Source organism: Symphodus melops (genome assembly GCF_947650265.1).
Source record: "Symphodus melops genome assembly, chromosome: 2".
NCBI lineage: Eukaryota > Metazoa > Chordata > Actinopteri > Labriformes > Labridae > Symphodus > Symphodus melops.
Genome location: NC_136692.1, coordinates 18,427,955 through 18,452,677, shown reverse-complemented (window position 1 = coordinate 18,452,677; position 24,723 = coordinate 18,427,955). Strand labels below are relative to the sequence as shown.

Here is a 24,723-nt window from a genome sequence, read left to right as displayed (position 1 = left end):
ATGTAATATAAAGAGTCAATTCATCTAAAGAAATTGGAGTAACACAAATGGAAAGAAGTGGTGTAAGAGTTATATCTTGTCTAGGTCTGATTACATCCTCTTTCTAAAAAATCCCAGCTGCACGACAAGTAAACACATCACTAATACAACCCATTATGTAGAGTGGAGGACTCTATACATACAATTTTCTAAACAGGACAGGTTTGTTCTTTCAAAACAAGGCTCAAAAATGTTTTTCTTTTATTTGTTTCAGCATCACAGCAAACTGATATAAAGTTTATCTTTAAAAGGTAGAATGTTTGATAAATAGGTGTTTTATTTAATGATCAGTATTTCAATGAAACTGATAAGGATGGACATGGCCTCTTTCAGTCCAATGCACTTTTTTTCACTTTTTCATAAGCGCAAGTTTAGTTAACAACGTACTTTGTCCAGGCTTGTCATCTGTTTGTTCTTTTCATAATAACAATACCCTCAACACATGATTTAAGTCAGATAGTTACCTTTTCAATAACAAAGAGAATCAAACTATAATAAACAAACTAGAAGGTTTTTTGTATTTTTGTATAAGTGTCACTGTTATGCTCCTCTGCTCACCTGCCCTCACTTAGTACTTTTCCACTCACACTAACTCTGATCCACTCAGCCTGCCAGCCACCGCCACCATAAGCAAATTCACCTGTGCACACAGCGGCTTCTCATTTGCAATCGTGCTGGTAAAGCTTCTCATTTTCCTCCTTTCTCCTCCCTAAGATTGTACTTATATGGCTTCAAGCCACATAGAAATATACTGTGCTTGTCTTGACAGGATTAATTATGTACCAGCAAGTTAACATTAAACACTATTACTACTGCTGTATGTTCTCCTGGGTGCTGCAGTTGGGTCAACAGCACCTATCACAATAGGTCTAACTATAGTCTGTGAAATCTCCTTTCCATATTAACAGCCTACAAGTGGAACAACATATAGACATGCCTGCATGTCGTGTGAGAAACAAAGAAACATCTTCTCTGTGGTCGGTTTTAGAATTGAAAGTGAGCAATGCGTGTCTCCAGTGTGTTTGTGTGTCATGCTGTGGTTGACCAGATGGCTCCTCAGTTGTCTGGACAGCATTTCCTTTATCTGTATTTGATCTGAAGTAAAGCGTGAGAGGAAGATGTATGTGGTTTTAGACACATGGAACTTTCAACCATATAGGTACAGAAAACATACTGCAGTATGGAAATAGAGTTATGTGGTGTCTTCACTGACAGCAGTGCTTCAGATACTGTTGTGATGATTGAACCATGGAGCAGGGTGATTAACTATTGTAAAAGCTTGTATTCCTTAATAGTGAAAAAATCCTGAACATATGTTTCTCTAAATAAAGGATGTTTGTCTATATTAATGTTGTGTTTCTCCCTGGCCTGTCTTAGTGTAAAGGGTTAAAAACGTGTATATAATTCATTGAAGTAAGTATGGTGTTGAGTTTAAATTGAAGGTGATTTTAAAAAAAAAAGGTTAAACGAATGGATCACAAGATCTGTGATGGCAACGTATTCAGACCAGTAAAAAAGTTCATTTTATAAGGAAAATACATTTCATAGTTAATAAGTTAAATGAATTAAAAAGAGACCCCAATATATTTTTTGTCTAAAACAGGTATTTTAAGCCATATTTAAGTGCACTGGATTCATATGTTATTGTGATACTAGCTCAGGTCACTAGAGGGCGCATAGCGCTTGCAAGGGGCATTATACCCAAAAGAGGCAGAATAAATCCTGCAGCCGAGCTGAACGCAGCTAAACTTCGTTGCCTTTTTGTATTCATATACAGGTGGGTTTATTGTCCGCAAAACCACAAGCATGAATGAGTGTGTAACGGTGGCATGTGAGGGAGTAAAGTTTTACACTAGCGTGCTAGGCTAGCGCACCTGACGCTAGAGCATGGTAACATTGAAGAGCACGTGAGCTTACAAAGACATTTAAAGGGGGTTGTTTTCTTCAAGTAACGATATAGAAATCACAGAGAGCTGTACGTTTCATGTTATGTTTAATGAATGGAGGTTTATATAAACTTAATGGATGTGATTTATGTGTGAATATCTGTTAAGACATATGTGTATGGTCTTATGTGATAATGTAATGCTAGTTAAGTGTTTTGTTTAAAATGTCTAATGAGAATAAATCCTGCAGCCGAGCTGAACGCAGCTAAACTTCGTTGCCTTTTTGTATTCATATACAGGATTTATTGAAACTCTCTTCCCTGGCACCCCCTAGGCCAGGTCGGGGGAGCAACAATTTTGGGGGCTCGTCCGGGATTTAGCTCCTTTTTCCTGACGGCAGCTAATCCTAAAGATATGAACCTGACATCAAGACTCCAAATCAACGTGCTGCCAATCTGACTTCTGAGGTAACACGATGTCTGTACTACAAGAACTACGAAGAGGAATCCAGAGACAGCTTCATCAGCTGATCAGCTCTGCTAACACTGATGTGCTCTACAAGTTGGCGACTTCGATCAAGGGTGAGATGAAGGAAGATTTTCCAGGGGATGATGCAACAGATGTAGAACTCTATGACTTCATTGTAGACTTTCTGAAAAGTGGCGAGTTGGCAAGTCATGAGGACGAAGGCAAGAGCTGCCTGTTGGTCTTCAATGATCTCATCACTGAATTGCAGCTGCCTGCAGAGCATCTTGAGTTAATGGCAGAGACGAGACAACTGGAGGAACCTTCAGTGGCTAGTGTGACTGCAGACAACTCGCCATGTGTAGCCGGTAAAGTAACTGATGTGATAAAGGCTTCAGATATCACTTCTTTACTGACTCGTAGAGAGTTCAGAATACACAGTGGCCAGATTTCAGACTCAGACTCAGATGTAAGCTATAGTTTACTGTGTAGGCAGATTGATGAAGGACTAGCCGAGAATTTCCCAGAGGCAGAGATAATTTGCGCAGTCCTAAAGATCATAAGGCCTGGTAACTTTAAAGATATGTTGATGACCAAAGACAGCTTAACTGTAGCTGAGCTTAAGCGTTTCCTTAGAGCACACTTAAGAGATAAGAGTAGTGCAGAGTTATTTCAAGAGCTTAGCAATGCAAAACAGCAGGACAGAGAAAGCCCACAGCAGTTTATGTATAGGTTAATGGGCTTGAAACAGCGAGTACTATTGGCTTCACAACAAGGTAGTGCAGAGTTTAAGTACGACAGTAAGCTTGTCCATGGAGTGTTTCTTCACTCACTGTATCAGGGAATAAGTGAGAAGTATGCATATGTTAGACGAGACCTTAAACCTCTCATTACTAACACAAGCATCACTGATGATTTTATCTTAGAGATTATGACAAGGTCAGTTAGTGAAGAGGTTGAGAGACAGACACGCTTAGGTCAGATATACAAAACTAAGAACGTCTCTGTCAATGCCACACAAACACGCAAAACATGCAGTGCAGCCTCCAGCGGAAGCTCAGGCCAGCGTTCTCCAAACACAAGCTGAAGTCAAGGCAAACCGCACAGCTATCCATGAACTGACAGCACATGTCTCTGCTTTAGCAAAGACTCTAGAAAGGGCTCTCAACCCAGCAATCAGTACACCAACAATGTCCCAGATCAACTTGGCGACAACTTTGGAGCCATCCAAGCCAGCCACAAGGAGGAGATGCAAGTCGTGCATAGCTCAAGGAAACGCCAACTGCTGCCACTGCTTCAAGAGTGGTAAGGAAGGACACAGAGCTTTTGGTTGCCTGTCGAAGCCTAAGACGTCGGGAAACCTGATGAGGTCACGGGGGAGGGACCACCAGTGACCGAACAACGACCGGCGTCCCCTGTCACAGTATCCAGCCATCAATCCACATCACAAGCTAATGTTCAGATGCCAACATTAGAGAGTGTCGTGCCTGAGGGGCTAGAACTTTTCCCTGCCTTAGTTGATGTGCCCCTTGGTGGCTCAAAAACTGTTAAAATACCAGTTTCAAACCCAACCAAACATGACATCTTCCTACCACCGAGAACAGTTTTAGGCTGTATAGAAGAAATCATAGACAGCAAACCAGTACGTTTCGTTCAACCTTCACAAAAGTCAGAGCAGTCTAAATTTGACACACACGTGTGTACTGCACAGGTTAACTCAAACAACATCAGCGAGGAGACAGACAGCTCAGCCGAGTCACACACACAAGAAAAGTGGCATCCTCCTGTCAATCTAGAACATCTCAATCAACAGCAGCAGGACTTGAATTTCCCTCGGGATCAATAAAGTATCTATCTATCTATCTATCTATCTTGTGCGCCAGATGCTTTTTGAGGAGTCTGACGTCTTTGCCAGAGGGGAAGGAGACATAGGTTGTATCCCCAAATTACAACTAGAGATTAAGGTGGCAGACAACAACCCTGTTCAAAAATGCTATAACTCTATACCAAAGCCACTTTACAAGGAAGTTAAAGACTATGTGCAAAACCTCTTAGATAGAGGGTGGATCCGCAAATCTGTGTCTTCTTACTCCTCCCCAGTGGTCTGCGTCCGCAAAAAGGATCAGAATCTGAGGCTGTGTGTCGACTTCAGAGGGCTGAACCAAAAGACTGTTCCAGATCGCCATCCTTTGCCACGAATTCAAGACTTGCTTAACAGTCTGGGGGGCAACACATGGTTCTCCACACTCGATCAAGGCAGTGCATACCACCAAGGTTTTGTGAGTGAAGAATCAAGACACCTCACAGCTTTTAGCACACCGTGGGGTTTGTACGAGTGGATACGAATCCCATTCGGATTGACAAATGCACCTGCAGCTTTCCAGAGGTGTATTGAGGGTGTGCTGGAAGGCATTCGAGACGAATGCTGTGCTCCATATCTTGACGATGTACTGTGTTACTCAACCAGTTTTGAAGATCACATTAACCACCTCAAACAAGTACTAAGCCGTATCAGAGAACATGGCATCAAACTGAGACCGACCAAGTGTGAGTTGCTTAAAAGAGAGGTTCGTTACCTCGGCTGTCTAGTGTCTGGAGAAGGAGTCAGCATTGACCCACAGGATTTGGCTGCAGTTATGGCACTTAAAGAGAAAGAGCCTCGCACAGTTGGAGATGTCAAGTCTCTGCTGGGGTTCCTGGGATACTACCGCTCCTTTATCCAAGATTTTTCTCGACTTGCCAAGCCACTGTTTTAACTTCTGCAGAAACCCGCTGACACAGATGAGAGCAAAACTCAAAAAGAGAAAAGTAAGACTAAAAGTAAAGCCAGAGAGAAAGACAAAGGACAGCTTCCATCAAAAACACCCATCACATGGACAACAGAACACAAGGATGTCGTAGCAAAGCTTTTGGATATGTTGATTAATCCACCAATCCTCGCTTATCCAAACTTTGACCTTCCTTTCATTTTGCACACTGATGCATCCAATGATGGTTTAGGGGCAGTCTTATACCAGCGTCAGAACAACAAGTTAAGAGTCATCGGTTACGGCTCACAGACTTTAACACCTGCTGAGAGAAATTACCACCTCCACTCCAGTAAACTTGAGTTTTTGGCTCTCAAATGGGCCATATGTGACAAGTTTCGTGACTATTTGTATCATGCATCAACATTTACAGTCTACACAGATAACAACCCTTTGACTTATGTCCTCAGTACTGCCAGATTGAATGCTGTTGGACACAGATGGGTCGGTGAAGTGGCTGACTTTCACTTTGACATGAAGTACAGACCAGGGAAGATGAACTCGAATGCGGACACACTCTCAAGGTACCCAGTGAAACTACAAGATGGTATGAAAGAACACACAGAGACATTGACACCTGAGATAGTTTCTGCTGTATGGCAAGGCAGCAAAGCAGTTCAAGAAAGTGATGTGCCTTGGGTTGCAGCATTGCATATTGCTGGTGAGGATACAGATGTTGTGTCACAAGAGACTGTTTCCAGTATTACACCTCAAAACATCTGTGCAGCACAGCAAGCAGACCCAGCAATCAAGGAAATTGTGTCTTTAAAAATGCAAAAGTGGACTCCAAACGAAAAGGACAAAAGAAACATGACTAAGACACAAAAAGACTGTACGAGTGGAATAAGCTTCATGTGGAAGATGGAATTCTGTATCGAAAAACGGAGCAAAACAAGCAGCTTGTCCTCCCTGAAAAGTTGAAATCCATGGCATTAAAGGCTCTACATAATGACATGGGACATGTGGGTGCAGAGAAGGTAACTCATCTCGCTCGAGAGAGGTTTTATTGGCCAAATATGCAGCATGAGATAGAGGACTATGTAAACAAAAGATGCGTCTGCATTAAACAGAAACATCCAAACCTTCCACAGAGAGCACCAATGGGACACATTTCTACAAGCAGTCCGTTCGAGCTTGTATGTATTGATTACCTCCACCTGGAGCAAAGTCAAGGTTATGAGTACATTCTTGTTGTTGTTGATCACTTCACGCGCTTTGCACAAGCGTACCCAACAAGAAACAAATCTGGAAAAACAGCCGGTCACTCCAGAACCACACCGTACCACCCCCAAGGTAACACTGTAGAGAGACTGAATCGTACACTCCTGCAGATGATGCGCACCCTTGAAGAGGAAAAAAAGAGTCAGTGGAAGGATCACCTTCCCCATGTTGTGCACGCCTACAACTGCACAAGGCATGATGCCACTGGCTTTTCCCCTTTCTTTCTCTTATATGGCAGACCACCACGCTTACCTGTCGACTTACTGTTCCCACCAAGAAAAGAACCAGACACACCTGATCGACACACATGCACAGAAATGGGAGAAGAGGATGCGTTCTGCACATGACATCGCAGCAAAGAACAGTGAAACATCTTCAGCAAGAGGCAAGAGGCAGTATGACAAGGCAGTCAGAGGTGTGGTGCTTCATCCAGGCGACAGAGTGCTTGTAAAAAATCTTTCAGAGAGAGGAGGACCTGGCAAGTTGAGAGCTTACTGGGAGCAAGTTGTACACCGTGTGGTAGAAAGAGTTGACAATGGGACCAGTTTATAAAGAACAACCTGAAAAGGGACCAAAAAGACTTTGAGTGCTCCACAGAAACCTACTCCTGCCATTCAATGAACTTCCCCTGGAAGAAACACTTACTGCACAAAGTCAGAAAGGAAAGAAAACAGTTAAGAAACAGAAACAGACTGTTAACGATGCTCAAGATGACAACATGGACAGCTCTGATGAGGAGTATATGTACCAACAGATCCCATTCTACAGGTTAGTTACAACTCAACAGAAAGACGACAATCACATAGTGCACCATTCTAAGAATAATCACAATCTAAGTGCCAAAGCCTGTGAGTTTCGCCCTTCTGCCAGAGATGAATCCAACATCCAGGATATCGGGGAGACTCCAACACCAGCACAGGATGGAGTTCTTGAGGATGTTACCCGGGAGGAAGTCCAGCATGACGCACTACAAGGAGAGACACTGCAACATGACGTAATGGGGGAAGATGAGGAACACCCAGGAGAGCCAGAGACAGTGAGGAGATCCCAGCAGGTACACAGACCAAGAGAGGTGTTCACTTAGGGCACACTGGGACATCCATCGTATCAACAGTGGAACACAGGGGTAAACTCACTACTGCCAAGCTTTCCTGTCACAGGACACCTTAATGCTGTTCCTATTTCATACTTTGCACTTCAACATCCGTACTACGATGACTGCTTTATTCAGGCACATTGACATTTTGTAGACTCAATTACATTTTCCTGTCTATAGACAAATGTCAGGAGACATTTAATAAGGTCGGGGAGAGTGTAAAGGGTTAAAAACGTGTATATAATTCATTGAAGAAAGTATGGTGTTGAGTTTAAATTGAAGGTGTAGAAAAAAAAAAGGTTAAAAGAATGGATCACAAGATCTGTGATGGCATAAATGTTAAACGTATTCAGACCAGTAAAAAAGTTTGTTGTCTAAAACAGGTGTTTTAAGCCATATTTAAGTGCACTGGATTCATATGTTATTGTGACACTAGCTCAGGTCACTAGAGGGCGCATAGCGCTTGCAAGGGGCATTATACCCAAAAGAGGCAGAATAAATCCTGCAGCCGAGCTGAACGCAGCTAAACTTCGTTGCCTTTTTGTATTCATATACAGGATTTATTGAAACTCTCCTCCCTGGCACCCCTTAGGCCAGGTCGGGGGAGCAACAATGGCGTCATATTTCATTAATTCTACTGTGAGGAGTTTTTGATACACTTCAAGCACTCCCAGTTTAAGACTAAAGTACTTATTTGTATGTAACAGACAATATAATATAAAGTATAGATAAACTCATCAACAGGGGTTGCCAAAACAAGCAGAAAACAACCTATTTGGCCTTTTTTTATATTGCAAATGAAATATGCTCTCCCCCTCCCCCCTCCCTGCCGCTCTCCGTCCCGCCCTTGCTCTCTCTCTGACTTGAATGTTGTTCAGTCTTCAGTGATCAGCTTACGGAAAGATTTGAAACCACTTTGACACACACAAGATGTATGTCTTCATGTTACTGTAATGGAGTTGCAGATGACGATCATCTTCCTCTTTTTATGTAAGTTAACGCAGTAAGTGATGCATGTATTTAAGTCTGCGCAAATGTCTAAAATTAGAACGCTTAGAATTTCCCTTGAAAATTAAGACTAAATAATGGTTATGTAAAAGTCATTCATGATGCGTCCTAACTGTTAAGAGTATGGTGAAAAAACTAACAGGAGTAGTGAGGAGTTCTTTTTAGATGATAAAAAGTTTCTCACACAGTGGAGAAAATTGCTGAAAGATGTAGATGAGCAGAAATGTTATTTAAACACTGAATGACAAAGAGATGTCCAAGTGCTTCTATCATGTGAACATTATATATAACCATCACAAGTTACATGCACAATTGTGTCGCAGTAGGCTCGTCATAATGCAGGATAAAAAAAACCCAGCTGCATTTACATAAGTATTTACATAAAAACAAGGTGCAGACATAAATGGGTATAAACTGAATCTCAGAGTAAATTAAATAGAAAAGATCACTACCTTCTACCAATGTTAAATTCCTTGTGTGTTAAACATATCTGGCCAATGAAACTGATTCTGATTCTAACTTATATATTGCATGTGTAATTGTTTAGTATTGCACATTCGAGACTGTGTGCAAAAAGTGCAAATGAGGTGATGCATGTGTTCTGTGCTGTTAGAAAGTTTATGTTACATGTATACAGATTTCTGTGTTGTGCAATGTGACAGTCTCTTGTCTCCAAAGACTTTGACTTTAGACTTTAACAAGCAAATGTGTCCAAAGCGAGACAATAAAAGCAAGTAACTAAAAAACTAACTAATTCAACTAACATTCCAGTGAGGCAGTCCTGTGTGGGGTTTAAGGGGGTGGAGGCATTAGTATTTTGTGTATAATATTCTTATAAACAGATTAAGTCTAACTCAAAAAAGCATGTTAAAATACTAATATCCCTACATGTACATTTTAAGTGAAAATCAGAAACTTGAAATGCAAGCTACTTTTTTACATGGCTACAACACATTGGCCCAAAACTACAAAAGAAAAGAAAAAAAAAAGCTATTAAAAAGTGCAAGGACTGCCTATTGTTTCAATCAGATACAGTAATATTTACATTAGCTCCTTTTTATGTTTTGGACAAACGACATACGGAAATATTGGGGTTTTTGCCTCAGTAAAAGCAGTATGTCAAAATGTATAGATTTCGGTGCAAACTTCAACCAAACAGAAGTCAAATAATGATTTCAGAAACGGACAGTAAAAACTATTTAAAAATAGTTAAGTGATGCAACCAAATGTGCAAAATGATGGCCAAGGAAGAGCCAATACACCTCGAGATGTTTTTAATTGTTAAACGTTGATGTATTCTGTATTAATAAGTGCTTTATTGGACTATAATTAGTTGGTAATGTTGTCCACATTGTAATAGTATGTGTTCTTATCCTTATCATTTAATTTGATTTAGATAAACAAAATCAGTCACTGTTCTCTGACATGATTCAAAACTAATATCACTGTGTCAGAGCCCCGTCCTGTTTACTTGTCTTCATTTAATTGTTACAAGAATGTATAAATAATTAAGAATAAAATATAGGTAAAAACAGAAATCAATAAGAGCTGATTACCATCATTTCATGTTTTCTGGCTCTTAAGTTTGATCAATTTTTGTGTCTCGTCCATACAAATACAAAGTGTATAAGTGTCTTTTACCCCTGTATCATCTATCACTGGGTTTTTCCCATCCAACTGTTATCATATAAACTTGAACTGTTTACAGTACACAGTACTGTGCAAGGCAAGCTGTTCAAACTTGACCTTTTATAAATTAAATGAGGTTCAAAATGTATGCCATAAAACTGACACTGTGGAGACAGTATAACTGGAAGCAATCATTACATCCCATAATAATGTAATGCAATGTAAATGTTCATACATGTAAATGTAATGGAACAATTACTGATGACTCAAAACAGTATTTTGAGTCATCAGAGACTTTTCAGAATTAGAATTATAATCAGCTTTCTTGGCCAGGTATGTTTAACAAACAAAGACAATTTAACTAGACTGTACGCTCTCTGTACATTGTAAACATAAATTAATAATTAAAAATAAGGACAAATAATTAAATGCTAATATGTACAAGACTAAATAAGAAAATAGTGCAGTGGTGAGTAGTGCAAGAGGAAGATGAAGTAAACATGATGGAAAACTGTCCATTTTGCTGATGGGTGGTGATACACATGAGGTTTGCCTTGATGTTGAGAGTGGGGTGAGCGCTGTATCTCAGACGTGGGAACAATGTAAATCTTGGGACATTTCATCAGTGGTGTACCTTTTGAATCAGGGGGTGATTTGACCTTTCAACCAAAAGGGGGGAGACGAATCATCCAAGCAAAAGTCATGTTTCTGTCTCCTGTAGCCTGAAGTACTGATTTGCCAAGTGAATCTATGTCTATGTTTGTGATGGATATTGTTGAACTCTGATGATGTAAAAATAGCCAGTGGATCCCCTTCATACATCACTAACTGTTGCATCTCTTTTATATATTTTACAGTGATCGTGTCATCTGCTGCTGAGGAGGTGAAGAACCAGTCGGGCATTAAGGGAGGATCCATCACTTTTCCTGATCCTGTGGCGGATGGATTTCTTATATTCGAAGGAAAGAACATTGCTTATGTGAAGGACAAAAAAATAGATGTATGGGGGGAAACCTACAAGGACAGACTTTTATGGAACAACAAAACTGGTCTTTTTACAATCAGCGGACTAAAGCGGAATGACTCTGGTTGTTATAGTACTGATTCTAAAAAAGGAAATGTTTTTTTTAAAAAGCATAAACTCACTGTATATGGTAAGTACATTTTATTGGTGGTAAAATGCATTTGTTAGCATCCTAGCCCCCGGGGTTAGCTCTGTAAACGTAAACCTCAACTTCTTCAAAGCAGAATTCAAAAGGCTATAGTCAGATATCTGCTGTTTGTTGAAGGCAAAATCCATTTTTAAAACAAGGATTTTTTTCTGCTACCTGAACAGAAGAGTTGACATACAATCAGTGCAGACACCAAGCAGCTCAGTCAGCATATCATGTAAATACATAAAGTATAGCGTTTAAATATTAGTTTGTCCAAAAGTGAAATGTGTATCATAACTAAAAAGTAAAAAAATACTGAGACTAGCAGCAGGAGGATGCCATAACTGCCAAGTCATCTCACTAAGTGTTTGCATCAAGACACTTTTGAAGGCATGAACTCTCTGTAGGTCTGTGTGGTACTGCACAACTAGCTGTTGGAGTTTCCAAATAGAGATACTGGATATTTTTGATTTTGTATTTTATTTGTAAAGATAAGCCCCTTCAGATGTACCATCTCGTTTTCAAGGGGTTCCTAACATGACAATTTACAACATGACAACAACAAAAAATTATGAAGAATTGACAACAATTCAAAAGACAAACGAACAGAAGAAATTAAAAGAAATAAATAGAAAAATACAAGACAACAAGACAAAAACAAGACAAAAACATGTAAAAATACACAAACAAACAAACAACAAGCTGCAACTCACTGAGAAAAACATATATATATATATATATCAACCAAGTGGTGACTAAAATGGCATTGGGTAGCACAGGACAGAATATGGGGGATCCAAAATAAACAAACAAACAGCATAATATGTAACTTGGATTTATTGAGAAGCAATTTATTAGATAAAAGTCAATTTTGTAATCTATTGAAGTCAGACTGAAGAGAGGTTGTATTTCTGGTAAATCTGTACTTGATGTATATATGTTCTATATATATTCTATATATATGTATATATATTCTTTTGAGTTTCGAGTCATTGAAATTGAAACCAAGCTTTATCTCTCTGACGAAATGAACATTAATTCAGGGTTGATCTAAGGGAGGTGATTACCTTACAGCATTCCAAGGAGCAAGTTTGTCAAAAACATTTGAAAACTCAGAATGAAAAAAGTCACAGGCATCTTGAACAGTAGGTATTAATTGGTATCTTTCCCATTTAACGTCAACTACGTCACTGATGAATAGGTCTGAATTCAGTTTTTTATACTGACAGACTTCTATAAGCTTTGGAGGAGCTTTTTCGGTAGCCTGATTTTCCATAAACAGTAAATTAATAAATGATCACTAAACAGTCTGACAACACTCCAGATGTTAGAATTCCATGAGGGTGTGAGACCAGCATCCAGTCAAGTAGAGTTTGGGATTGATGATTAATTCAGGTAGGCTCATTAATTAACTGGTGGACAATTTTGTTTAGACAATTCAAATAAAATGATGATTCTTGAAGCTCTCTGCTTTGTAATTTGAGAATCACGTGATGCTGTTTCACCACATCAGAAATCTGAGGCAATACTATGAAATTAGATACATCCAACATGTTCATGTGTCATCTTAACTATTGAACTTGGCATTGCTTTAAAAAAAAGTGTGGTGGGAAAACAGAGGTGGAAAAACAATTTTTTCATCATATTGATCACAATTTCCTATAGTGGATCAATTTGGGGTTGGGGCATAAACTATTACAAATTGCATTGATTTGTTATAAAAACTATGTTATACTTGCATTTATGTTGACTTGGTTATTAAAAGTGTTAAAGTGTATTAACCTGTACAGATAGTCTGAGATGGCTTAAAAAATTACCAAGTGCCATCCTTTCCTGTTAAAATAGTCGGTGTGATTGTCAGAGAGTGCGATATCGGGGATGTGGGTCCCATCAATGCAACCCCCGCACTGTGGAAAACCCCACCGCAATCTAAATCCACAGACAACCTCTTCCAGATGATGTCCGGTGGGAATTTGATGTATTCATGCTTTAGGGAGGTTAAAGCAGTGTGCACTTTGTGCACAATTCCTCACACTGTAGACTTTCCAACTCCAAAGAGAAGCACCAAAGTGCGAAATCCTGATCCAGTGGCAAACCACCACAGCACAACACCAACGCGTCTCTCCACAGACACTGCCTGTCCTAACTGTGTCTTGACGGGCAGCATTTCACAAACAATGGGGAATGTCTGCTCTCGCACTCTATAAAGTTGGCCAGCCACAATGCATCGTCAAATGTGCATATGATTGGGTTAGGGTTATGTAACGCTGGCTTGCTGGCACCACACGCCATGCTTCATTCAGGCAGCAATCGCAGTACGAAATGCAGCCCAGCTCATCAATCTTCTCCATTTCTGACACTTTCTTGCCTGAAAAGAAAAGTTTGCACCGCAGCTCCACAAGATTGTTCAAGTCAGAAACACACTTCTTTTTCATTCATTTTGCTGTTGTGTTTCCTGGGTGTAAAATATTACCATAGAAATCAGTGTGGATCAGACCATGTACATACGGACAGGCAGATCGGGTCTGTTCACTTGCAATTTCTAGTGTGGGCAGTCAGTCAGTTAGATTGGATTCTGATCTGATTTAGGGAAAAATCTGATTTGGACAGCAGTCTGAACAAAGCCTTAGTGTCCTGCTCTTAAGAGGCTTTCAGATAGGGTGCGGTTGGCGTTGTGCGCTGTTCTCAAACCCATTCATGTATTGCACGCTGAGCAATTTTCCTGAGAATTACCTGCTGCGTTCTCATTTTAGTTAAATCTGACTTCCTATGGAAAATATAAAAGGAGGTTTCGTCAAGTGTGAAAGTTCCATTTATGGCTGTTTATGGAAATTCCCCCTGCCAATTGATACTACTGTCTTAGGGCCTGATTTACTAAACGTTTGCGTGTATTAAAACGTGTGCAAACTTGATACCACCAGCAAAAAATGTGCTATCTGATCTACTAACAGCGTGCAGTAAGGATTGGGTCTTTCATATAAGCAAAACAACACGTATTGTCCAAATAGTATTTGCCTTAATGAATATGCAAAACGAGGCGTTTCTGCCTCAGCGTGCAAAATGTTAAAAGAAGTTAAGTTAGTACACGCAATGTGATTTAACATGCCAGGCAAAATTTGCGGTGGTTGTGACGGTGTCTGAATTTAACACCTTTGAAAGGAACGTTCTAATCCAAGAGCCCAGTGTTACGCACTGCAGGCTGCAGTTAGGAGGAGACATCGGCACAATAAAAGATGTGTTAACATGTTTAAAGGACAGAAAAATAAATAGTATGCATTGATTTTGTATCTTGCTTCAATAACAGTTTAAAAGAAATGTCATGATTAAACTGTGACTGAACATTCACAGCGTCTGCATTCTAAAGAATTTCAACATTGACACTGTCGTCCTATTTCCCTCTTCTCGCTAAATCCTCCAGAACATGTTATTCTGTTGACTCATATAATTTATGTCTAAATGTTAATTAATAGTTTTTTATTTAACTCTCCATTATTTTCTACTCCAGAGTCTGTAGCAGCTCCTTCAGTGAAAGCTCTAAACGTGAGCGCAGACAGCTGCTCCTTGCTGTGTTGGGTGAATAAGACTGAAGAGACGACTCTACTGTGGTACAAAGACGAGGACATAATAAACCAGAGCAGCTCGGCTCTCTCACTGTCTCACACTATAAACAGACATGATTTCAGATCATCTTATAGATGTGTGGCAGAAAACCCTGCTGAAAAGAAGAGTCTCCATGTCGATGTTACGAACATCTGCGGGGAGATTGACGACACAAGCAGCCAGAGTGACACAAGACATTGTAAGACTTATTTTAACTCCCACATAATAACTGTCTCCTGTTGTACTTTTTATTAATGATCTTTTTTTTGTGTTGCCAGCAACGATTATAATTCCTGTGGTGTTTGTCGGGATTGTTATACTCGTTGCCCTGTTCATCAGATGGAGGTTTTTCCTCAAACCAAAGAAGTCAACCACAGAAACACAAGGTAGGTTTACGTTTCCATTATCTTTGTCTAGAAACATGTGGGAATTAAATGCATGCAGTTTGTTCTATACATTTTGTGAGATTCTTAGTAAGCTTGTCAGGACTTAAGTAAGGTCCTTTACCTGCTTTTTGTAAACATAATGATGAGCATGGTCTTGTTACCTGCTCTTTTGTTAATGGGAACAGACAAAGAGTAAGGTCCTTTACCTGCTTTTTGTAAAGTGTCTCGAGATAACACCTGTTATGAATTGACGCTATACAAATAAAAAAAATAAAAATAAAGGACTTATCATTAATTTTAGAGATATCATACCATTATCTAAGTGTTTTTCTGATTCTGATTGGCTGCAAGGCCACAATAATGTCCAACAAAGTGGACCCCTATAAATAACATGAAGTTTTCAACATGTCCTATGTCCTTTTTAGGGTGAATCTGTAAAAAAAAAAATCTGTAATCAGTCCGGTACACCTTTTGGTGAAAGTAATGGACTGTGTGGACACTAACTGAATTGTGTCTGTATCTGAAAATGTTCAGCTTGAATGAAAAAAAGGATAAATTTTAACCACAGAATTTGAATTTACAGTTAAGCTAATAAAAGCTGCTCACAGCAGCACTCCTCTTTGGCCAATGACCAATTGACCATTTCCTACACAACAAGGACCCATGCATTTGTGTGGACTGGATTGAGGCACATTGAACTAATCTTGAATATTTAGGATGAAGCTGAGGAGTAGTCGCAAGACACTGGAGTAAAAGTAGATATGATTATATAATAACTGTGGATAAAGACAGGAATTGAAAAAATACATTTTCTGTTTGCTGCTGTAATAAATGCTGTAATTGCTCTACATTTTCCTAGTACAAGCTCGCGGCAGCTAGAGGTCTGCTTTTATTAAAGAAATAAGAAAACAAACAGAAGTTAAAGGTCTCAAACTTTTTGTAGTTTAAAAAATAAGGTCACACATTTGCTCTACGGGATCCTGTCAGTTAAACTGAAATTGAGTTCATGGTTTGAATGTGTAAACATACAACACTGTAATTTATTTCCTGATTACAAAGTAAACAGAGGCAGCTGCTGGGTGGTTTCCTGGTTCCCAGTATCAAACAGGATACTCTCCAAATATTTATCACATAGGAAGTAACAGGCTGAAAAACAGGTTTTGAATGTTGTTCGGGGCCAACAAGCATTAATTCACACATAATCTTGTTTGATTCCATGTGTGCTTAACATTTTAATAAAATATACTAGCGTTACATTTGAATATTCATTGATTTACCTGTTCTATTATCGAGGAATCATTGAGGGCAGGCCCTCATTTACAATGATGTCGAGAGTACAATTAAAAAAAATAAGGACAAAACAAAAAAGACGGGGCGTACTGGTAGCGCAGTGGTTAGTGCACGTGTTCCTATGTATGGAGGCTATAGTCCTCAACGTGGGGCTCAACCCCAGCCTGTGGCTCCTGTCTTATCCCTCTAATAAAGGCACAGAAAGCCCCAAAAAACAAAACAAAACCAAAGACAAATGCGTAGAATATAAATTCCTGAAGCTGAGAAGGTAAATCAAACACCATGCAGCTTTAAGAAAGAAAATTAAAGATGAGGAGGTTAAAAAAATGTTAACACGTTTTAATTGCAAATGAGGAATCTAAAGCTTGGAGACACTAAATAAAGACTGTGAGGCAACAGAATTAAAGGTGGTGACAGCAGGATTCAAAGCACGTTATGAAGGTGAATAGTTTCCTCTTAAACAAGTAAAGTGACTTTTTTTTTGTTTATGCAAAGACAACATGGTATATAATTCAACCAGTCAGTTTCAATGCTTTAAGAAATTCTAACAAAAATAACTTATACAAGTGAAATGATCAAACTCAACACACTTGGTGTAATCTTTTAACCAAGGGAAACATCAATTACACAAAAAATTGAGTTAAAAATGGACTCACATAAATTATTTAATCAAACTGATAAACCTAAAAGAATAAGTCACTTTAGACAAATAGATTGAGCTAAAAGCTCTCCTGCTGTTTATAAGAGCTGATTCAGCTCAACCTGTTACAGTTCAGAATGAATTTGGAACCAGACACATGACTCAGAGACAGAAGATACAAACAATTTATTAAACAGCGAGTGACAACGGTGAATAAATGTACTACATGAAATATAATGTGACTAGACTGTGCTACATGAAATATAATAATAATAATAATAATAATAATAATACATTTTATTTGTAAGCGCTTTTACAAGGGTTCAAAGGCACTTTACATGTAAAAACAGTATACAGTTAAAAACAGTAAAATCAGTAAAAAACATTAAAAGACAGAGAAACAGAAAGAAAAGAGGGGAAAGAAGAAGTTAAGTATTAAAAGCTAGTTTAAAGAGGTGAGTTTTGAGCATGGATTTGAAAGTTGGGAGGTGTGTGCAGGAACGGATGGGTTTGGGGAGTGAGTTCCAGAGGGAGGGGGCAGCGATGGAGAAGGCTCTGTCTCCCCAGGTTCGGTGCTTGGTCCGTGTAGGTGGGGAGAGGATGTTTCCTTTAGATGAGCGGAGGTCATGGGAGGGGGTGTGGTGGTGAAGCAGGTCAGTGAGGTAAGGTGGGGCCAGGTTATTTAGTGCTTTGTGTGTGAGGAGGATGATTTTAAACTGTATGCGGTGAGTGATGGGGAGCCAGTGCAGGTCACGGAGGACGGGGGTGATGTGGTCTCTGGTGCGGCTGAGTTCTGGATGTATTGCAGTTTATTGAGGAGTTTGGATGGTAAACCATGGAGGATGCTGTTGCAGTAATCTAGTCTGGATGTGATGAATGCATGGATGAGGGTTTCTGCAGCAGGGAAGGTGAGTGAGGGGCGGAGGCGGGCAATGTTTTTGAGGTGGAAGAAGGCGGTCCTGGTGATGTGTTTGATGTGGAGGTCGAATCTTAAGTTATTGTCAAAGATGATTCCTAGGTTGCGGGTGTGTGGAGAGGGGGACAGAGTGCAGTTATCAAAGGTGAGGGAGAAGTTGTGACTGGCTTTGGTGCGGGATGTGGGGTCAATGATGATTATGTCTGATTTATCGCTGTTGAGTTGAAGATAGTTTGCTTGCATCCATGATTTAATTTCGGTGAGGCAGTTGCTGAGTGTGGAGTGGGTGGTGTTGGAGATGGCTTTGGAGGAGATGTATAGTTGGATGTCATCGGCGTAGCAGTGAAACTGAAGGTTATGTTGACGGATGATCTGGCCAAGGGGGAGGAGGTAAAGAATGAAGAGGAGGGGACCAAGCACCGACCCCTGGGGGACACCTTGTGACAGGGGAGCGGTGGGGGAGGTGCAGTTGTTGATATTAATGAACTGTTGTCTGTCAGTGAGGTAGGAGTGAAACCAGGAGAGTGCTGTGCCGGTGATGTGAAGACAGGATTCCAGACGGGAGAGCAGGATGGAGTGGTTGATGGTGTCGAAAGCACCATCAACCACTCAGGTCAAGGAGGATGAGGATGGTGAGGTGTCCGGAGTCGGCTGCAAGGAGGAGGTCGTTGGTGACTTTTAAAAGAGCTGTCTCAGTGCTGTGTTTGGAACGGACCAGACTGGAATGATTCAAAAAGGTTATTGGAGGTGAGGTGGGTTGTGAGTTGTGTGGCGACAGCGCGTTCTAGAATTTTTGACAGGAAGGGGAGGTTGGAGATGGGGCGGAAGTTGTTTGGGTTTTCATGATCAAGACCGGGTTTTTTGATGATGGGTGTGATGGCAGCCAGTTTGAGGGTTTGGGGAACAGAGCCTGTGCAGAGGGAGGAGTTTATGATATCGATGATGAGTGGGGAGATGACATGGAGGCAGTCCTTGATGAGTTTGGAGGGTATGGGGTCCAGGGTGCAGGTGGAGGTTTTTAATCCGGTCATAATGGTTGTAAGTTGTGCTGGCAGTAATGGAGAGAAATGGGTCAGGTGATGGGTAGTGGTGGGCGGTGAGGCAGGTGGTGAAGCAGGGGGGAATGCAGGTTGGGAGATGGGAGGGATCCTGGAGATGTTGAGGTTACTGTAGATGGTGTTGATTTTTGATTGGAGGAATGATAAGAAGGTTTGGCATTTTTCAGCGGTAAATGATGATGAGATGTATATAATGTGACTAGACTGTGCTACATGAAATATAATGTGACTAGACTGTGCTACATGAAATATAATGTGACTAGACTGTGCTACATGAAATATAAGGTGACTCGAAAGTGATCTCAAAACCCAGAGTCCAAAAACACGCGTGAAGTTGAGCCAGAAATAGACGAACGAGATGACGGGGAAGACGAGGTTGCAGGAAGGGCAGGCTTGGGTAACTAACGAGAGAGAGAAAAAACACGAGAGGTCAAAAACACAACAATCAAAAACAAGCATTCACAGAGTCACTAGAGAACTGGTAGTGACACGGCGAGTACAAACCCATGAGGGAAGAACAATAATCTGGCGCCAGCAGCGTGGAAGGAGCCGGCTTAAATAGTGTGCTGATTGGAGTGCAAAAACCTGTGAGCCAACCTGAAACCAATCACCAATTAAGGGGCAAGGGGAGACACAGAGGGAGTAGACAGACAGGGAAAACAAAACAAACAGGCAGATCCAACTTTGATCTAATGTCCTTAAAACAAGTCAGTATGAGGCTCAGTAGTGCGTGTGGCCTCCACGTGCCTGTATGACCTCCCTACAACACCTGGTCATGCTCCTGATGAGGTGGCGGATGGTCTCCTGAGGGATCTCCTCTCAGACCTGAACTAAAGCATCTGCCAACTCCTGGACAGTCTGTGGTGCATTGTGGCGTTGGTGGATGGAGCGAGACATGATGTCCCAGATGTGCTCAATTGGACTAAGGTCTGGGCAACGGGTGGGCCAGTCCATAGCATCAATGCCTTCATCTTGCAGGAACTGCTGACACACTCCAGCCACATGAGGTCTAGCATTGTCTTGCATTAGGAGGAACCCAGGACCAACCACACCAGCATATGGTCTCACAAGGGGTCTAAGGATCTCATCTCAGTACCTAATGGCAGTCAGGCCACCCCACACCATTACTGACCCACCGCCAAACTGATCATCTGGAGGATGTTGCAGGCAGCAGAACGTTCTCCACTGTGTCTCCAGACTCTGTTATGTCTGTCACATGTGCTCAGTGTGACCCTGCTTTCATCTGTGAAGAGCACAGGGCGCCAGTGGTGAATTTGCCAATCTTGGTGTTCTCTGGCAAATGCCAAACGTCTTGCATGGTGTTGGGCTGTAAGCATAACCCCCACTTGTGGACGTCGGGCCCTCATACCACCCTCATGGAGTCTGTTTCTGACAGTTTGAGCAGACACATGCACATGTGTGGCCTGCTGGAGGTCATTTTGCAGGGCTCTGGCTGTGCTCCTCCTGTTCCTCCTTGCACAAAGGAAGAGGTAGGGGCCTGCTGCTGGATTGTTGCCCTCCTACAGCCTCCTCCACGTCTCCTGATGTATTGGCCTGTCTCCTGGTAGCGCCTCCAGGCTCTGGACACTACGCTGACAGACAGCAAACCTTCCTGCCACATTGATGTGTCATCCTGGATGAGCTGCACTACCTGAGCCACCTGTGTCAGTTGTAGACTCCGTCTCATGCTACCACGAGAGTGACAGCACCGCCAGCATTCAAAAGTGACCAAAATATCAGCCTGAAAGCATCGGAAGTGAGAAGTGGTCTCGGGTCACCACCTGAAGAACCACTCCTTGATTGGGGGTGTCTTGCTAATTGCCTATAATTTCCACCTGTTGTCTATTCTATTTGCACAACAGCCTGTGAAATTGATTGTCAATCAGTATTGCTTCCTATGTGGATGGTTTGATTTCACAGAAGTGTGACTTGGAATTACATGTGTTGATTTAAGTGTTCCCTTTATTTTTTTGAACAGTGTATAACAGACTTCAACATGGAAGTTTTCCCTCAATACTATGCATACAATAGTTTTAAAAGTCAGGATCTGCTCAGTGCTACCAAAGAGATAAACACTCTTAGAGAAAGTTTACCTCATGTACAGACAGAAAGGAACAAAAAACGTTTTGTTTACAAGACTGGATTTACAAGACGGGAATTTCCGGTTGTATGTGTTTTCCTGTATTACTAAGGTCTCAGCTTGTGCTGTATTTTGTATTTTAGGAGCACAAAAAGAAAATACTCTTTATGAATGCATTGCTTATTGACTCCTAAAAAAGAAAATTATGATAACATAAAGACCTGATTTGTGTTTGAACATCTGCAAACGGTTTTTAATCTTTTATTCAAGATGAAAATGTCACCTCACATCTCTGTTTGTTTTTCTGTATGTTCAGTGAATATAGACGCTGACGTGGTGTACTCAGATATCCATATAAACGAAGACAGATGCAGCCAGGTTAGTACAAACACGTAGTTGGAAGTTCTTTTTTTAACTGAGGTTTTTCACCTCTGTTGAAGAAAAAAAATCATCCAAGAACGTTAAGTTCTTAAAAACATCTTGATCCACTTGAAGACGTATTGTTACGGTTTAAATAACAATTCTAAGTCGAGAATGATGTGCTTGATAGAAGAACATTTTCCGCCATTCCCCTGAAATGACGATTTCCTCTTCAAAGTTTGCCCACCAACCCGAAGTCCAACTGGGTCTCTTCCAAAACCACCAGTGTTGGTGGTATCGTTTGTATCGTTGGTATGAAGTTGTATGAAGCAACAGTGACCTCCATCCTTTCAGGCTTCTCGGCTCGTCAACATAGTGTGAGAGCAAAATCAGTCCAGTTAGCATCTTTTACTCCAGCACTAATTTAGTAATGTCCACTTTTGCACTAAACTCATGTCAACAAAAGTAACAGCATCAGACAAAGATGCGAATGGAGGAGATACTGGCACACAGTACGGTGACTTTACAAAACTCTTTTTCCCCGTCTTCACATAAACACCTCAAACAGAAATTCTACATAGAATTTACCCTGTAAGGAGTTTTAAAAATTACACATTTTCTGTGACCTTAAATAACCTTAAAATACCCACCTTTGTGTGAACAAAGGTGTCATAAATGTTTAGATGCACAGCAACGTTAACATTAAAATGTCTGTTTGAGTCAACCTCCCACAAAGTAAATATACCATGTCTGCAGGACACACTGACTCTTTGCATGTGACGCCAAACATTGTTGTAATGTGTTTATCTTTATCCTCTTCAGTGGAAGCTGGCTGTTTGCAAATAGTGTCTACATATCTGTCATGCTGTATGTAGTATGACTCAGATATGCGACAATCAAGACATTTTTTAACCAGCAACACTTCATAATGTCATAACAAAAGATGTCAAGTCAACTTTATTTAAATAACACATTTATAACAGCCAAGGTCGACCAAAGTGCTGTTCATTAAGTTTGGTAAAATAAAATACATCCAAACATCAAAAAACGTAAAAGCAAATTTAAAAATAAATATGTAACAGGAAGCACTGTGTGAAATGAGATGATCCTTTGTAAGCCAGTGTTCTCATTTTTTTTGCTTTTTGTTTATAGACTTTCCATTGTCTAAGTAATTGTTAGCTGTTTATCATTCATCTCTGCATGAATTGTGGAAGTGGATGATTTTCTTAATTTGCAGCATGGTTGTAAGAAAATTATTTTTGGCCTCATAAAAAAAGTATCATCATTGTGATGTACTTCATAAATTCTAAGTTTTGAAAATGTAATTTTTTTTTTGATGTCAGCTTAGTGTTTAAGATAATCCAGGATGCTGCTCCCCACCCCTGAAGAGCTTTGTGAAACGTCACTCTGAGCAGATAACCAGATCTTCTAGGTCTGCCTCAAATGGAGATGCAGTATTCCTAAACGTGGCTCAGCTTTAGCACGATCTGTATTTTCCTTTAAATCCATTAAAGACTTTGCACAAACCTCTGCACTTTCACCCACAAAGTCAAAACATGGATTTGAAGTAACCAGTCTTGTCAGTATTAATGATTACATCTCAGGGAAACGTGTACATCATGTTTTAACATCTCTATATTTTTCTGTCTTGTTTTTATGCATGAATGTGTGTTTGTGTCTGCACATGACTGGTTGATTTGAATTTTACTCTTGCCATCACCTGCCCAGGGACAACAGATGGAAATTAGCTAGTTAGCCAAATCTGATACACAGCATCTATTCTGAGACTAATATTTTGTTGTACAATATCCCTGATTCGAACAAACTAATAAACTAAACTAAATGTACAGGCCTGAAACAAGTCAAGACAGACAGTTAGTTAACTTCAATAGCATAAGATTAAACTGGCAGAACAATCAAAAAGAGTCAGGCAAGGACACAACGTTTGCTTGTTGAGCTATTGATTCAGAAAGGCTAAGTAGAGCAGGCTGTTCTCAGCTCTAATGACGGAAACTATGGGTTGAGCAAACCGGACAACTGGGAGTGAGAGGAAATGGGCCAGTGTTTATTTAAGCAGTAATGCAGGACGTGAGATAAAGAGCATGTGGCAGGAAGAAGCAGAGAAAAAAAACAGAAAGCTCCCTGAGACTATCATCATCAAAAGACAGAACACACATTGATTGCATTATTAATATTGGGAGTAATAGTAATTGCTTTCATGAAATCCATTTGTACAGTTACAGCATAAAAAATGAATGAAGATGATTTATCATTTAATTGGAATTGTTCAATATCAATAGAAGCTAAGGCAAATAATTATCAGACTTTTGCTACGTTCACTTCTTAGATGCAGTCTGTACTTTTAAGCCTCTCCACTGGAACAACAGCTAAAGATGGATCAGATATCTGAGCTTCAAGCAGAAGAAATGTTCTTCTTATTCTTCATGACCTTGCTCACATTATTGTTTTTGTTATTCCAGGGAAGAAATGTACCAGACTCTTCGTCACCTGATGAACACCACAGCTTAAGATCAGTGTACTACAAGCTTGGTCAGCATCGCTTGTCTCCTCTTGAAACAGATGATCATGTTTATGACCAGACAAACTTCCCACATGTATGAGCAGCTTAATGATTCCAGAAACAGAAGTATGCTATCATTATTTTGATATCAAGCAGCTTCTTAAATTCAAGGTAATTACCCAGTGTATGTTCAATATTCAGATTTTATGCTTGTTTTTGCTAAATGAATTTGTCATTAACATTTCAATGTTTTCATATTGCTTTGAATTAAAGTGCTATAAAATCTTCCACACATCTCAAAGTGCTTTTAGTGCTATGGCTTATGAAGAACCACATTCAATCACCAAGACTACATCTACAAGCCAGAAATGATTAACCCTCTTCATTCTGATTAAAATAACATTGTTGTATTTATACCAGTACAGTTTTTTTAAGCAACAGTGTGCCAGTTATCTTTTTGTAAATTATCTAAAGACATTTATAGATTTTCCTTGAACATTGGCAATTTTAAGAAAAACGTTGTCGCTGCCTTTGTTAAATGTGTAATAAAGATGAAATGTTTTTATA

The 24,723-nt window shown here is 40.2% G+C and overlaps 1 protein-coding gene across 1 annotated transcript; it reads left to right on the top strand.

Moving 5' to 3' along the window:
• The first annotated feature begins 8,369 nt into the window (after nucleotides 1–8,369).
• Nucleotides 8,370–24,723, top strand: LOC306819199 (uncharacterized protein). Its single transcript, XM_079336851.1, has 6 exons — nucleotides 8,370–8,504; nucleotides 11,009–11,305; nucleotides 14,811–15,104; nucleotides 15,184–15,291; nucleotides 21,592–21,653; nucleotides 24,116–24,723. Exons 1-6 carry the CDS (start codon nucleotides 8,468–8,470, stop codon nucleotides 24,254–24,256), a joined length of 939 nt encoding a protein of 312 aa, XP_079192977.1. The 5' UTR covers nucleotides 8,370–8,467; the 3' UTR covers nucleotides 24,257–24,723.